The sequence below is a fragment of the Micropterus salmoides genome, unplaced genomic scaffold, assembly GCF_014851395.1.
Source record: "Micropterus salmoides isolate LMB-PRFRI ecotype aquatic unplaced genomic scaffold, ASM1485139v1 Ms_hic_scaffold_13, whole genome shotgun sequence".
Lineage (NCBI taxonomy): Eukaryota > Metazoa > Chordata > Actinopteri > Centrarchiformes > Centrarchidae > Micropterus > Micropterus salmoides.
In genome coordinates this window covers 18,696,191-18,710,709 of record NW_024040374.1, presented here as the reverse complement: position 1 = coordinate 18,710,709, position 14,519 = coordinate 18,696,191, and the positions used below count along the sequence as shown (strand labels likewise).

At 39.5% G+C, this 14,519-nt stretch overlaps 2 protein-coding genes and 1 long non-coding RNA gene across 4 annotated transcripts; 1 reads left to right on the top strand and 2 right to left on the bottom strand.

Annotated features, from left to right (window-relative positions):
* Window positions 1-6,235, top strand: LOC119900739 (serine/threonine-protein kinase NIM1). 2 transcript variants are annotated; one of them, XM_038715958.1, is made up of 4 exons: window positions 1-1,197; window positions 1,580-1,882; window positions 3,240-3,508; window positions 4,670-6,235. In XM_038715958.1, exons 2-4 carry the CDS (start codon window positions 1,588-1,590, stop codon window positions 5,420-5,422), a joined length of 1,317 nt encoding a protein of 438 aa, XP_038571886.1. In that variant the 5' UTR covers window positions 1-1,197; window positions 1,580-1,587; the 3' UTR covers window positions 5,423-6,235. The 2 variants fall into 2 exon arrangements, with proteins under 2 accessions (XP_038571886.1, XP_038571885.1); XM_038715957.1 differs by having other exon boundaries at window positions 1-1,882.
* On the bottom strand, window positions 5,017-8,048 carry LOC119900740. The gene is made up of 3 exons (XR_005444095.1): window positions 7,449-8,048; window positions 5,273-5,339; window positions 5,017-5,158 (listed from the first exon to the last, which is right to left on the bottom strand). It is a non-coding gene; the product is annotated as an uncharacterized LOC119900740 (long non-coding RNA).
* Window positions 8,049-11,796: 3,748 nt separating this feature from the next.
* Window positions 11,797-14,519, bottom strand: ccl25b (chemokine (C-C motif) ligand 25b). The gene is made up of 5 exons (XM_038715956.1): window positions 14,457-14,519; window positions 13,975-14,068; window positions 12,702-12,819; window positions 12,336-12,456; window positions 11,797-12,245 (listed from the first exon to the last, which is right to left on the bottom strand). Exons 2-4 carry the CDS (start codon window positions 14,036-14,038, stop codon window positions 12,336-12,338), a joined length of 303 nt encoding a protein of 100 aa, XP_038571884.1. The 5' UTR covers window positions 14,039-14,068; window positions 14,457-14,519; the 3' UTR covers window positions 11,797-12,245.

Below are 14,519 nucleotides of genomic sequence, written 5' to 3'. Positions count from 1 at the left end.
TTATTATTATTTATTATTTTTCATATTTGTCTTTATTTCACTCATCTCACATATAGATAAATTGTTTTGTAAAATTTGAATGTTAGCTTTGTTCTCATTGTTATTGCAAAGGAGACATTCATTTACTTCAATTCACCAGTGTTTAGCCATGATATGCTGCTTCAAGTTTTTTGTGTTTTTCGCAAAAATCTTAAAACCACATTGCTTGCCGTCTGACATAATTAGGCACTCATTTTTTTTGTCCGCCTCACTGTATTTGAAATGGGACCAAATATCTAAGTGCCTATTTCTCCCTAGCATGCTGTGTTCATCACCATAGTTCACATCCTCCAGTAACGTTTTCCTCGAGCACCAGAATGAATGAATGAACACTGTTCAAGTGAAAATTCCGAGGGAGAAAATATGGCCTGTAATATTTTGTCTCCTCATTATACTGACAAAAAGATATTTTAGTAACGTTTTTATTTTATGGATTACATTTTAGTCTCGTAATTTTTCGTCAACAATATTGCATGTTAAGATAGTCACAGTCAGTGTTTAAGTACATTGTTTAAGTAACGTCTCGTCATCGTCTCGTTATAGTCATGGAAAAAAAGCTCGTTGACCAATATATTTCCAAAGTAACACTAGTTTCCACCGTGGTCCAAAGACCTGCGAAAATTAGGCAAATTAACCAGCTGGCGTATATGCCTTACAAAGTGATGGACTGGCATCGTTATTTAGTAACACCGATCCATGAGCAAAATTTACAAATGAAAATCAGATTTGATTGGAGCCATCATGTTCTTAAAAGAACCCCGGCACAGAGAAAGAAAAGCAAACATAAAATTGCAACAGTGTGGAAGGTCATTTCCAGTCGACAAGAGCTGCTGATCAACTGCAGCACTCACATCTGTGTCAACCTGAGCATTGGGGGAATGTGATTTTTAACGAGCTTGATTACCTGCTGTAATTAGCTGGACCATTTGTTTTGGAGAGGAGGAGACCGACTTCGGCTCAGTGTAGAAACCTCCTGACTGATGAAAACTTAAAACAACAACTTTGGACACAGTATTTAGCATAAATCCATCCATAGACACACCGCTGCACTCTGGCTGCTATTTCCGAGCTCTAAATAAAATACCGCAGCAGACTTGTGTTTGCTATCTGACTGTTGATTGTGATTTATTGGTGTGCAAACAACGGTGGAAACGAGAGGTACAGTAGCAGAAAAAAGCCAACATGCTAGATTTAAAGCCAGTAACCTCTACTCGTCCATTCAGAAATTCATTGCGTTTCCACCGCAATGAATTCCTCCAAAGGTTCCTAAAAGGTTTGTTTGGCGGCTTTAGACTTCAATAGTCAATGGTACAAATAAACTTAAGAGGGTTTCCGGCTAACATTTCCCCCAACAAAAGCAATGTCGCCAAAGTACATTGATACATTACTGTTGTCTAATTTTGTTATGTGGAACAGGGTCCACATGCTTCTTTCAAACACTGGTGCTGACTGATTTTTTCAGGCCTCTGCAAAGCCACATCTCTGCTCTGCTTTCAAATGATTTCTTGATTCTTAAAATGCTCTTAAATGTCTTTTCCAGCCATCAAAATGCGCCTATGGCCAAAGCAGAAAGTGGGCAAAAAATCCAAAGATGAGGCTCCAAAGGTGGAAAAGACAGCCAAGGCCCCTTCTGCTGCTGCCATATGTGCCATCCCACCGCTGTCCGAAGCAGAGAGAACTAAGCAGTCACCGTTTGAAAGGATTGTCTATGACATGGCGCACAACGAGAAGGTCGTCAACGACCTGATGCTCGGTCGAAGAGTTGGTTTCTACGAGCTGCGTGGAGATATCGGGCAGGGAAATTTCTCTACAGTCAGGTTGGGCATCCATGCCTTGACGAAAGGTCAGGAGCCATGAGTTATTTTTGTGGTTTTATCCCATTTATTCATTCATTTCTCATGTTGGTCTTTTGCATCCAGTTGACTCCTTGCTCAACTTTGACAAACTATTTTGCTTTGAAAGCATAAAGCTACAGTCATGTGACTCTGTGCAAATCATGTTTAGCTCCCAAAGACTCACAACAGCAAACATGCAGCATGCAAAACACAACAATAAAAATGTATATATACATTTTGTAGAAGTAAAACAAATGTGCACAAACAATCCTACATTTAGTGCCTCTGTAAATATGACTCAATATCACTTACAAGTTCAGTGTGTAAGTTTTAGTGGCATCTAGTGTTGAGGATTGTGAATTGCAACCAATGGCTCACTCATTGTACCCCCCCACCCCCACCCCTCCCGACTCCCTTTCCAAGCGCGTAATAGAAGCTATGGTGGCCGACATGATTTGTTGTGCTTAATGATATTTGTGCAAATTTACTTATCTTCTTACTTCTAACAAACCAGATAACTATTATTACATTTATTTTTATATTATTTATTTTATTTTTATTATTACAATTATTACCACCAATCATTACCACCTTTTTCATCTTCTTCTTTGTATTTATTCAATGTAGTAACAAAACACGCTCTTTAAAGCAGTTTGTCCATTTGGGCTACTGTAGAAAAATGACTGCGCAACATGTAAAGGGACCCACAGTGTATGTAAATAGAAATGTCTCATTCTAAGGTAAAAAACGGTTCAACTTAACGGTTCATTATGTAAGGTCTTTATACACCACTGAAAACATAGTTATGGATATTATATTGCATTTCTGTCAATAGATCATCCTAAATACACTGGACCTTTAAACTAAAGTAGTCTCTTTTGTAGTAAACTCTAAATAAATCCTCTATCCAAAATAAAGCACATTCCCTCCTGTCCAGTCTGGGCAGATGCACTTTAACCTTTCTGTTATTTACACAGTTACACATTGCACATGAACAATATTACAGGGTTGTGAATTATGTTCAGGTCAGTAGATCCTCTGAATGAGCCTTTCTGAACACCCCAAATCTGTCCCGACTCATGCAGTGCATTTATTTTCTCTTGACAATTACGTGTGTGTGTGTGTGTGTGTGTGTGTGTGTGTGTGTGTGTGTGTGTGTGTGTGTGTGTGTGTGTGTGTGTGATAATGCTGCAACAATCTTTCAATTAAATTCAATGCCAAAAAAACATTCCTTCAGCCTTCTCCTCGTGTGCATGTAACAATGGCAACCATCTCCCTATTTTCTCATGTGTATAAATCTTTTAAGTAAGTCTCTGTCCTCACTCTCACCTGTTCACTAAAGCCTCATCTCCTCTTCTGTCTCAGAGCGAGTAGCTATCAAAGTCATGGACAAGCTGCGTCTGCATAAGAAGAACCAGCCGCTGACTTCCTCAGAGATCAGCTGCATGGAGAAGCTGTGCCATCCCAACATAGTGCGGCTTTACGAGGTTTTTGAGACCAGCAGGAAGCTGTATCTGGTGATGGAGTATGGCAGTGGTGGAGACCTGTTCACCCGAATCACCACCAGGGGGAAGTTGAACGACCTGGAAACCAAGCTGATCTTTGCACAAGTCATGTCTGCTGTTAAACACATGGTGAGCTTCGGCCTCAGTCTTAATCATCACCCCCTGCACAGCACTGTGCTCAATCAGTGCCGCATAGTCGTGGATATTACTATGATTCATATGACTGAGGTATGGAAAGTAAAAAAGGGCTGATTATTAATTACATGTATAAAGTATATTTACATGCACACATTACAAGTGCCACAAGTTTTATTTTGTATGGACATTTTTGCCCTTTTTGCATAGTTTATGGTACAGAGGTGACAAGGAATGAGGGGAGATGATAACAGTTTCTCAGCCAGCCATAAAGCCTTGTGATTACATGGTCAGAGTCTTAATCAGAATCAGAAATACTTTATTTTAAATTCTTTTGTCACAATTGCGCTTGTCAAAGTTAGATAGATAAAGAACACCCCTCAGATAGATTAACCATTCATTATGAATTAATCTGTTGATAATTTTCTCCATTAATTGATTGTAAACAGTTTGAAAATAGTGAGAAATGTTGTCACAATCGACCAGAGCCCAAAGTGACACCTTCACATAGCTTGTTTTGTCTGTATGTGTATTATCATGTGTATTATTAAAAAGATACATTCAAAAAACTAAAAGGAAAAGCAGCAAATCTTCACATTTGTGAAGCTGGAACCATAAACTGTTTTTACATTAAGCATTACTTAAACTAAGCAAAATATTTCCCAATTAAAATCAAAACATCTTATTTAAATGTATTTATTTATTTATTTTAAACTCTTGATATGTTTTGTGTGTAAAAATCTTGCCTAAAGTAACTAGTAACTGAAGCTATCAGATAAGTACAATGTTTCCAATTAGGATGTAGTGGAGTAGAGGCTGAAAGTGGCATGAAAAGAAAATACTCAAGTAAAGTACAAATACCTCTTTTTACTTAAGTACAGCACTTACAGTAGTAAATATACTAAATTACCATCCAGTAATATCATACATATTTTTAGAGTCATAAAGTAATAATAATATAATAAACATTTCCCTCAGAAATGTAGTGAAGTAGAAGTAAATGCACCAATAATAATAATAATAATTGATAGAATGCTTGGTATGAATGTGTCACTAATCCAATTAGAGGGATTGTTAACACTTTTTTTCCTTTAAGCATATATAATGTAGCAAACAGAACCCTTACTGAGACTTTCCCCATTTTGTATTTTTCAGCATGAAAACAACATCGTCCACAGAGACCTTAAGGCGGAAAACATCTTCTACACCACCAGCTACTGCATCAAGGTCGGAGATTTCGGCTTCAGTACAGAGAGCGGCCCTAATGAGCTCCTCACCAATTTCTGTGGCTCTCCCCCATACGCTGCTCCTGAATTGTTTAAGGATAAAGGTTACATTGGACGCCATTCAGATACCTGGGCTTTAGGTATTCTCTTGTACTTCATGGTGACGGCCACTATGCCCTTTTTTGGGGACAACCTGGGGAGGCTCAAGCGCTGCATCCTTCAGGGGGCCTACAGTATCCCTGATTATGTGCCCAATCCATGCCAGCTTGTCATTAAGGGCATGCTGCGGCCTGTCCCTGTTGATCGCTCTTCTCTCACACAGATTGCAAACAGTGCTTGGCTGAAGGGGATTGAGTACCCTCGTCCGCACGTCTTGCTGCCTCTGACCCCGGCCCACTTTGCTCAGGCCAACCAGGATCTGTGTGTGGAGGAGCAGGAGGTGAAGGATTTGCTGTCAGATCTGGGTATTGTGACATTCCACTTCCAAAACAATCCCTGCTTAGACTGCAGGAGCCCACTGACGGGGACCTACCGGATCCTTCTCCATCAGGTCCAGAAGAAGAGGTCAGTGGAGGCCGTAGGTTACACAGCATTTCAACCTGAGGATTTTGGGAGTAAGAAGAAGTGGTCTGTAGCATCTGTGGACAAACACACTCCTTCGGCTGTGTGTGTTGTACTGTAATGAGAAATAACTGGACTGGAATTTAGTTGTGGTGGCTACACTGGATCACATACACATGTGCCCATTTACTCCCAGGCAGTCCTTCAATGACTTCAAGCTCCCTTAACCAGTAAGGCATTATGTTACATGTTGAGAAGAATTCAAGTTGTTTTGTGCAAAACTTGACACATGGAGGTTGGAGGGTTCTTCTGCTCCACACTGTAAATCACTTACAGCTTACAGATTAGAGCACCTAGCTATGGCTCTCTGATTATGTCACCAACCACAAGCTTACTGACGCAAACCATTCATCAATCACTGTATGGCCATCAGCATCTTCCAATCCTTCTTAGTGCATACATCTACTGAACTAATCCAAGGCCATGTGTAATCCTTATAAGGGAGACTCTGAGAACATGCTTAGTCCAACAAAATGAAACCTGAGACTATGGCTAAAAAAAATATGTATGGGGAAAGAAATACTTTTGAGCAAAATTAGGACCACATGAGGCCAGAACAACAGACCTGAAAGCCAGTCTGCAGCCATATTAAATATTTTTAAACACAGAAACTGATGCCTAAAATGCCTTCATGTAATGTAGATATTTATTAAATATTTATGATTGTCAAAATGTCTGAAGTACACAGAAGTTTTGCACAGTCTTAAAACAAATTTGGTTGATATCTGTGTTAAGTATTATGCTAGTGTTTTATGGCAATATTTTTATAAATTTATGACAGATACTGGCCTGAACTTCCTGTCACTCTGTATTAATAATTATACCATTGAGTAAGACCAAATTAATTTGGAATAAAACAATTTTCAAACAATGATTTATATTGTTTCCTCTGAAATCACCTCATCTTTCCTTCCAGCAAGAGGCATTTTATTACGGGATAAAATGATTGTCTTTTTCTGGTACAGGCAAGCCTCAAACCAAGATTTCAACTGTTTACAAAGAGATTTCTACTGTTTCTAGTGTTGAATGTTTCCCTGCTCCATTACAAGCCCTGGAGTTTAATAAAAACCTGAGGACTCTTGAGGCAGTTTGCAGGAAAATTGTTTTGGACCCATCTCAAGCACTTTCAGTGAAAGAGCTGATGATGAAATATGATGTATCTGTGAACTCAAAATGAAGAAATATTAAGCTGTGAGTTCATTTGAGTCTGTCGCACTTTAATATTCATAATTCATTCCAATCTGGGAAGTCTTTCTCCACCTAATCAGTTCATTTCCACTTTGCCACTCACTTGTGAGAACCCCTCAAGGCTACAACAGTTTCTGTGAGCCAGGCATTACTTTTTCCATTTACCGTCACCGCGCAACTTAGTGCCAGTCTGCCAGTGTCCACACACACTTGCTGTGTTTCTGATTAGCTAGTGGCACTATGATAAGCATCATATTTTGCAATAAGGCAGTGAACCCCTAGCCTGTTCACACAGGAACGCGTAAACATTGTGTGGGCAGGAACAGACACAAAAAGAGATTATCAAAGTCTGTACTAGTGCCAAGGAGGAGTCTTGACTTGCTGTTTATTCAGGAAAACAGTTCTTGCTCAATATCACTGGTGTGAAAACCACTGTTATCATCTCCTCCTGAAGAATTATCATCCTTTAAACTGATAAAGGAAGCAGTCAGTAGTGGTCATTGTAACAGAACTGTCTGAAACTCCTATTTCAAGATAAATTTAAAATAAGCTGAACTGACGAATCGAGGAAAGTAAGTTGCTTTAAACAAGAGTAAATCATTTACTCTGAGGTGATCAAAGGTGAGTGACATGGCATGTCAATGGGGTACATTAAACGAAGCCTGTCTGTGATTTTAATGTGCATTTTTATTTATTGAAGAAGAATCACTTTAAAATGGATTAAGAATGTTTATTGTCTCTTAACAACTCATATAAATGCCACAAAAGACATTAAATCCATCTCATAATAATACATCCTTTGATCCAGTCACTAACCCCTGCATGATTAAAATCAAAAAGAGTAAAACTAAGTTTCAAGCATGAAAACAAACAGTTTTGTGTTTATATAAACTATTTACCTTTCCATATATCCTCTGGGATTATCATGATAGGCCAAGACATCAAACCCCATAAGCAAGTCAGCATTTTTTTGTAATAGTATTTGGCAGAGAAAGTGCAGCCTTGAGCTCTGGACGACAAATCTCTTCAGTTCATAAAAACACGGTTGAGATGGTTGCGAAAGAGTAACTTTGCCTTATAAAGACAATTTCCTTTTCAACGGAATGACTGGGAGGCTGTTTTAAAGAAACTGAAACTATGAAAATTTACTAGAGGTCTCACAAAGGATTACATTATATAGTACATTCATGTGATTGGATTGACCCATGGTAGTTTATGGTCCCTACTTGTATACAAGCACGAGTGGATAAACTGTGCTTTTGATCTTGATTTTTGTTTGATACCAGGAATTGAACTGCTAACTGTGGTCCTTTATTTGTGTTTATCAATGCATGCAGCTGCTTTATTTCATATTTTCTGCAATCAGTAGTAGATGTCAAAACTCTATGTTGTAATGTTCCAGAGACAGGAAATAATCGAAGCGTAAATGTCTTCAGATAGAGCACAACTGGAGCGAGATCTAACACGTCTCAGTAAGCTAATAACTCTATCACAGCAAACTGAAAATGTGCATCAGTTTTCAGGCATGCAGCACAGCAACTGCAGAAGTCTTCATTTGAAATGAGTCAAATAAAAACTGAGGTGAGGTGAGGTGAGGAGGAGAGAAACTGCTTCAAGGCTACAGTCAACAGCTGCAGTTCATCTTTTCCACATTTAGTGGGTCAGGATTTTCACACTAATGTTCTGAACCAAAAGATGGTCCATTGTGCAGCTAACTGATTAGTGTTTTGTTAATACCTAATGGTGTGAAAAGAAGGGCAATGGTAGCTCTGCTCTTCAGCCGTCCACACCTGCACTTTATGTTTTCTGTCTCAGCCTCGTTTCTTGTTCCATACCATGCCTACTGTAAGACAGACACTGAAATTTTGATGTTGATTACTGCAATGCTAAAGTATGCAAACCTTTATCTCACCAATTCATCTGGAGAAATGTAACAGAACTGAGACACATTTCAGCCTGTTAGACAAAATAACTTCTGATCTACAGGCACCACACATCGTGGAGCACATGTCGAATTGAAAGTGTTGTGAAAGAATTGATTCACATCTGTTCAGAATATTCCAATACCCCCACTGCTGTCTTTTTTCTTTATTTTTTGGGTTATTAAAGTGAAAGTGAAAGTTAATCAGTTTTGCCCAGTCTTTGAGAGGTCACAATTTTGAAATCCTAATCTCAGTTCCAAATTGTGACGGTGTGTGTTGGGTAACAAACTAAAATGGCTGATTGACAATCATGCTGCTGTGTCCTAAATCCAGCCTACATACGCATTCTAAGCAGAGTATGAGTGTGTTCATACTGGAAAAGTGGGAAAAATGCGCTCAAAAAAGTCAACTCATATCCTAAAACTGCATCAATCTCGGAAGTGCTGGTGACGAACACTTTTTTCCCACTATGCAATGCACAAAGGAACTGGAGAAGCTGCTCACAGCTGGAGGATATTAAAAGTGATTGCAGATGGTGATTTATGTTGTTTTCTGAGGCATTTCAGCTCCTGAAATTACTTAGAAAATAAACAATAACTATTACATCTTTGGAAAAACATTTTCTCTCTGCTTATGAAGTTTAAAGGGCAACTTAGGTATTTTCCAACCTGGACCTCGTTTTCCCATGTTTATGTATCTATACAACTAATGTGGACAACATTAATTTGAAATTGGCGAGCATGCTGCAATGGGCAGCAGCAAAATCAAGGCAGCAAATTGCGCACCGTCAAAGTACATCAAGTAGTAAAGTATGATACTTTGACGGTGTGCCCCATCAAAACATGGGAAAATAGGGTCCAGGTTGAAACATACTAAAGTTACCTTTTGATTGACAATGGCTTCAGAATTTTAAAGTGTGTTGGTGTAAGTCTTATGTCACTTCCTGAGCACAAAATGGTAAAGTATGTTAATTTTGTTGTATACTGACTGCAGGAACAGTATACTGTCACGGACAATAGAATGCATGCTGGATGAAATAAGTATGCAGTATGGACTTAGGGTCAAGACTCTGCAGTCTACTTACATCTGAAGGACAGAGGACACTCGTTTGAGGACCACCAGGTGCACATTTTAGACAGAGAAGATGGATGGACAAGGAAGCCATCTACACCAGGGTTGAGAAGCCGTCATTGAACAGGGGAGGGGGTCTACGCCACCACTTATCCCCCACTTACAATGCTGTCCTTTCATCACTTCCCAGGAAACTCAACAAACGTAACCTATTGGCCTCAGGTGAAGATACCAACGATGGTCGTTCAGTCTTGGCCACAGGTAGTCCTAACGACTGTAACGACTGTCGTCACAGCAACAAGGAACACTAACGAACCAGCGGTATCAATGACCCGGGCCAACGACCCCACTGAGGTTAAATAGTTGAGTTTCCCTGCCAGTCAGTCAGAACTGAAGAAGTCCTTTGGATGAGGGACGAAACGTCTTCCAGTATCTTCAACCAAGTCCAGTTGCCCTTGATTTTAACCTTCGTTGGATGTGGATGAAAATGCCTTGTTGATGTCAGAGGTCAGAGGAGAATGGGCAGACTGGTTCGAGATGACAGAAAGACAACAGCAACTCAAATAACCACTCATTAAAACCAATGTATGCAGAATACCATCTCTGAACGCACAACACGTTGAACCTTAAAGCAGATGGGCTACAGCAGCAGAAGACCACACCGGGTGCCACTCCTGTCAGATAAGGACAGGTAACTGAGGCTACAATTCACACAGGCTCAACAAAATTGGACAATAGAAGATTAGAAAAACGTTGCCTGGTCTGGTGAGTCTCGATTTCAGCTGCGACATTCAGATGGTAGGGTCAGAATTTGGCCTAAACAACATAAAATTCATTCATTCATTCATCCTGCCTTGTATCAACGGTTCAGGCTGGTGGTGGTGGTGTAATGGTTTGGGGGATATTTTCTTGACACACTTTGGGCCCCTTAGTGCCAACTGAGCATTGTTTAAATGCGACAGCCTTCCTGAGTATTGTTGCTGACCGTGTCCATCCCTTTATGATCACAGTGTACCCATCTTCTGATGGCCACTTCCAGCAGGATAATGCACCATGTCACAAAGCTCAAATCATCTCAAACTGGTTTCTTGAACATGAGAATGAGTTCACTGCACTCCAATGGCCTCCACAGTCACCAGATCTCAATCCAACAGAGCACCTTTGGGATGTGGTGGAGTGGGAGATTCGTATCATGGATATGCAGCCAACAAATTTGCAGCAACTGTGTGATGCTATCATGTCAATATGGACCAATGAGGGCAAAAGGGGTCCAACCTGGTACTAGCAAGGTGTACCTAATAAATTGGCAGGGGAGTGTATATTTGTTGTGTACCCTGAGCTTGGAAAGCACTTTGGTCAACTAGGGTTGTTTTTAAATGTGCTATATTAATAAATTTAAACTTGAACTTGAAGTGATCCAATTCCAGTGTAAGTGATGTGGGACAAAATCCACAGTCCTTATTCTGTGGGGAAAAAAATTACACTAAAAAGTTTAACTGAAGCCAATATTAGGCTTCAGCAGGCTGAGTTAATCAAATCCAGAGAGTATCTTCCACAGTCACAGTTTTTCTAGTGTAAAATTCCCTCTTTGGGTTACTATCCCTCCACTGCAGCTCAGCATGAGAACACTGTCTGATGAAACACAAAGAAGAAATTTCGTCCTAAAAAGACTAACTTTGGGAGATATCCACTATGCATTCAGCTGAAGCCTCATAATAACTTCCTATAAACTTTTAAATACATTTTTATACTAAAGAAGACCCACTTATCACTTCTTTTGAAGCACATTGCGAAGGGATCACTTCACAGCCAGTATGGACAGGAGGAGTGGTAAAAGCTAGCGAGACCAGTTTTAATGTAAATGTGGGCACCTGACAAGTGACAGGTAAGACGGACTTAGCGGTACTAATTGTGAATTTATCCTATAATCCGGCCTTGTTGGACTGGATGGCTGAGAATCTTTGAAAAGATGGCAGATTTTTTACTTTTAAGTCAATGCTTTACCATCAGTTTTATCATTAGTTAATGAAAACCAGCTTTGCGGTCCCGAGAGCCAAGTGTTGACGGATGGCTCAAATGGATGCCAATTTAAGACTCAGTGAAAGATTATTGGACCAAAGCTAAGCTTGCTTAGTTCTATGGAAAGCCAGTGAAAATGGAGGAATAGTGCAACTCCCCTCTCAAAAATCAACCATGTGAATGTGATCAGATCTGATTTTAAACTGTGAGATGTCGTTTTCTGATTAAACTGGAGTTTGATTTGCACTTGCACCTTTATTTGATACAGAAAAACACAAATACAGTTATAATGATGATATAAAAATATGACAATCTGTTGTAAAAAAAAAACCCCAGCTTACGCCCAAAGTGTTTTTTACATATACATCACACAAACACGTATACACATGCACACAAACACAATCTGCTAATGCAATTAAAAACTGTGGCTCATTCCTAGCAGGCTCTACTTAGCACAGAGTAGTGAAGAGTATCATAACAGTGGCTCATATAGATGCAGTTTGCTATACTGGCTATAACAGTGAGGATATGAAGTCTGTGTACATTTACAATCTCTGTCAGCAACAGGAAATACTACATCTGCTGAAACATGATCCATCTGGTTAAAGGTGATATATGCTGCCTGACAGAGAGGCAAAAACGGCTCCACTCTCATTCTTCTCTCGCTTCTGTCCTGTTAGTGGTCTACAGAGACAAAAGTTTTATGATGAAGAATTTACACAGTCAATGAGTTGTCTCTGCATTAAATTGAAAGTGCGTTGTGTAACATTTTACCTAATTCTGCTTTTGGTTTCTCCTATCCACATTCACCATCAAATCCTGGACCCAATCTTCATTTGGATTAGCGCAGATAGTCCGCTGTTTTTTATGTTGAGGCCTCATCTTCATCAGAAACCTAAACATATCAGTATTATTATTTAATGGTATCAAATTTACTGAACAAAATTTAAAAGTAATCAAAGACAACAGTGCGCACAGTTGAAAGTGCTGCTCTGAGCTTGGATCAATAGCTTCCTTAAACAGGTTGTTTGTATTTCCATTAGTCTTTGCCAATTGCTTACAGTGGGAACTTTTGAAAATGCAGGAAAACAAAATGCTTGTTAAGGGCCAAAAGTGAAGGACACAATAGTTGCTACTCACACAACGGCTCTCATGTTGCAATCACCATCTGTTTCCTGCATCCTGTAACTTTCAACGCTTTTCTTTGGTCCTGATTTCATCCAACGAACATGGCCGAGGCAGCAGTTGCCATAGGAGCCTGGAGGGAGAGATCAAGGTACTGAAGGTGAGGGAGAGACAATCCTAAATCACGGGTCTCACAAATCACTATTAATTCAACCACGTTTCTCAGATCTGAAAAAGCTGCAGGGCTAAAGCAACATCGTCCAGAAAAATCCCAACTTCCCTATTTACAAGTACAAGAGATTCATTTTGGGAACAGAGATTGAGTGTTCAGCATTAACTAATAACAAAAGTGACGGGGATAATTTATTTAGCTCTCTATTACTCTCTATCTTGCTAACACTCTCTCTCTCACACACACACACACACACTCACAGATACACACCAGTTGTCTTTCTCACAACTGATTATGGCTCAGTTGGCTGCAGCTCATCTACGCTGTCACTGCCTGCATTGGCATTACTGTTTGTGGTTGTCTCTGGTCAAGATAAGTTCATATTAATATCAAGACTGCATTCAGACTATTAACTGAATGAATACATTATGAAGTATCCAAACAATTTTCGTGACTTTATTTTTGATGTTTTGTCTAAATCTACTGGGTTGGGGACTGAGACTCATGTTCTTAGTATTTCTAAAACCTGACTAAAGCTCTGTAGTAACTTGTAATTGAGGTAAGGTTTGTAATTTGCCATCTGTCATATGGGGAAATTTGTTTTTGTAAAATACCCTAATGGTGGTTTTTAGACATAAATACATTAAATACAATAAAAACAGTAATTTCCTAAACAAATTATTGGGCATACTTTTTCTTTTCCACTTAATTAAAGTAATGGGTGTTGCTTTCTATTTGTCAAACCTGTCACAAGACTGCCACATCAAAGTGGTCTATAATAGCAAGCCTGGACAGACTACACTTTGGTATGATGCATTGTGGTAAATGGTTTTGAGCAGAATAATTCACCTCCTTGAAAGAGAAGAATTAGCAACAATATAAAAGGAATGTGGATTGTGAAATAAAGCTGCGGACACAGTTCTACTTGTGGCCGCAGCGGGACTCCACATATTCTCCACAGTCATTTACAGAAATACTCAGTTCCAGTTTTACGATGTAAAATGCATCAGTTTCTTGCACAATACTGAGCTACTAAAAAATGCTCTGTTAACTATGCACTAAATATGTGTAATCTAATCCCAACTTGCTGAATAAAATCTGATCCATTCCACTTACCCTGTGCCAGACTCAGGTACATGCAGGTGAGGAGCAGAAGAAAGAAGAGAGCTTGGAACTTCATGACTGTTGCTGCTGCTGTTCTTGTTGCTCGCTGCACAGAAACAAACCAAACAACATTCAATCAAAGGGCAAAGCTAAACAGAACATGGGAATTAGAGTCCCCCACCCCCCTGTGCTAAATTTTGGTTAGTTGTGTATAAAATTTTCCATCACAATCCCCTCTATCTGCACTCCTGATTAAACATGTTGAAATCTGTGTCAGGTTTCCAGCTGTGTGCAGCTGTTTCATCTCAAGCGTTCTGAGTGTTGTTTTACGGGAACCAAGTGAGTTTGTGGTCAGTCCAGAGTGTATCTCTGCAGCTATATCTGACATCTTATCTTAAACTCAATATTTGAAGCACATGACAGCATGTTCAGGATCACAGAAGCACCAAGAACAACATGAAGGGATCGTTTCATAAGCATGCAGAGAAACCTACCTGCTGAGTCTGAGTATTTCCCAAAATGTCCTGGGAGAAAAACTTTTGTCCTGTGCAGCTTGT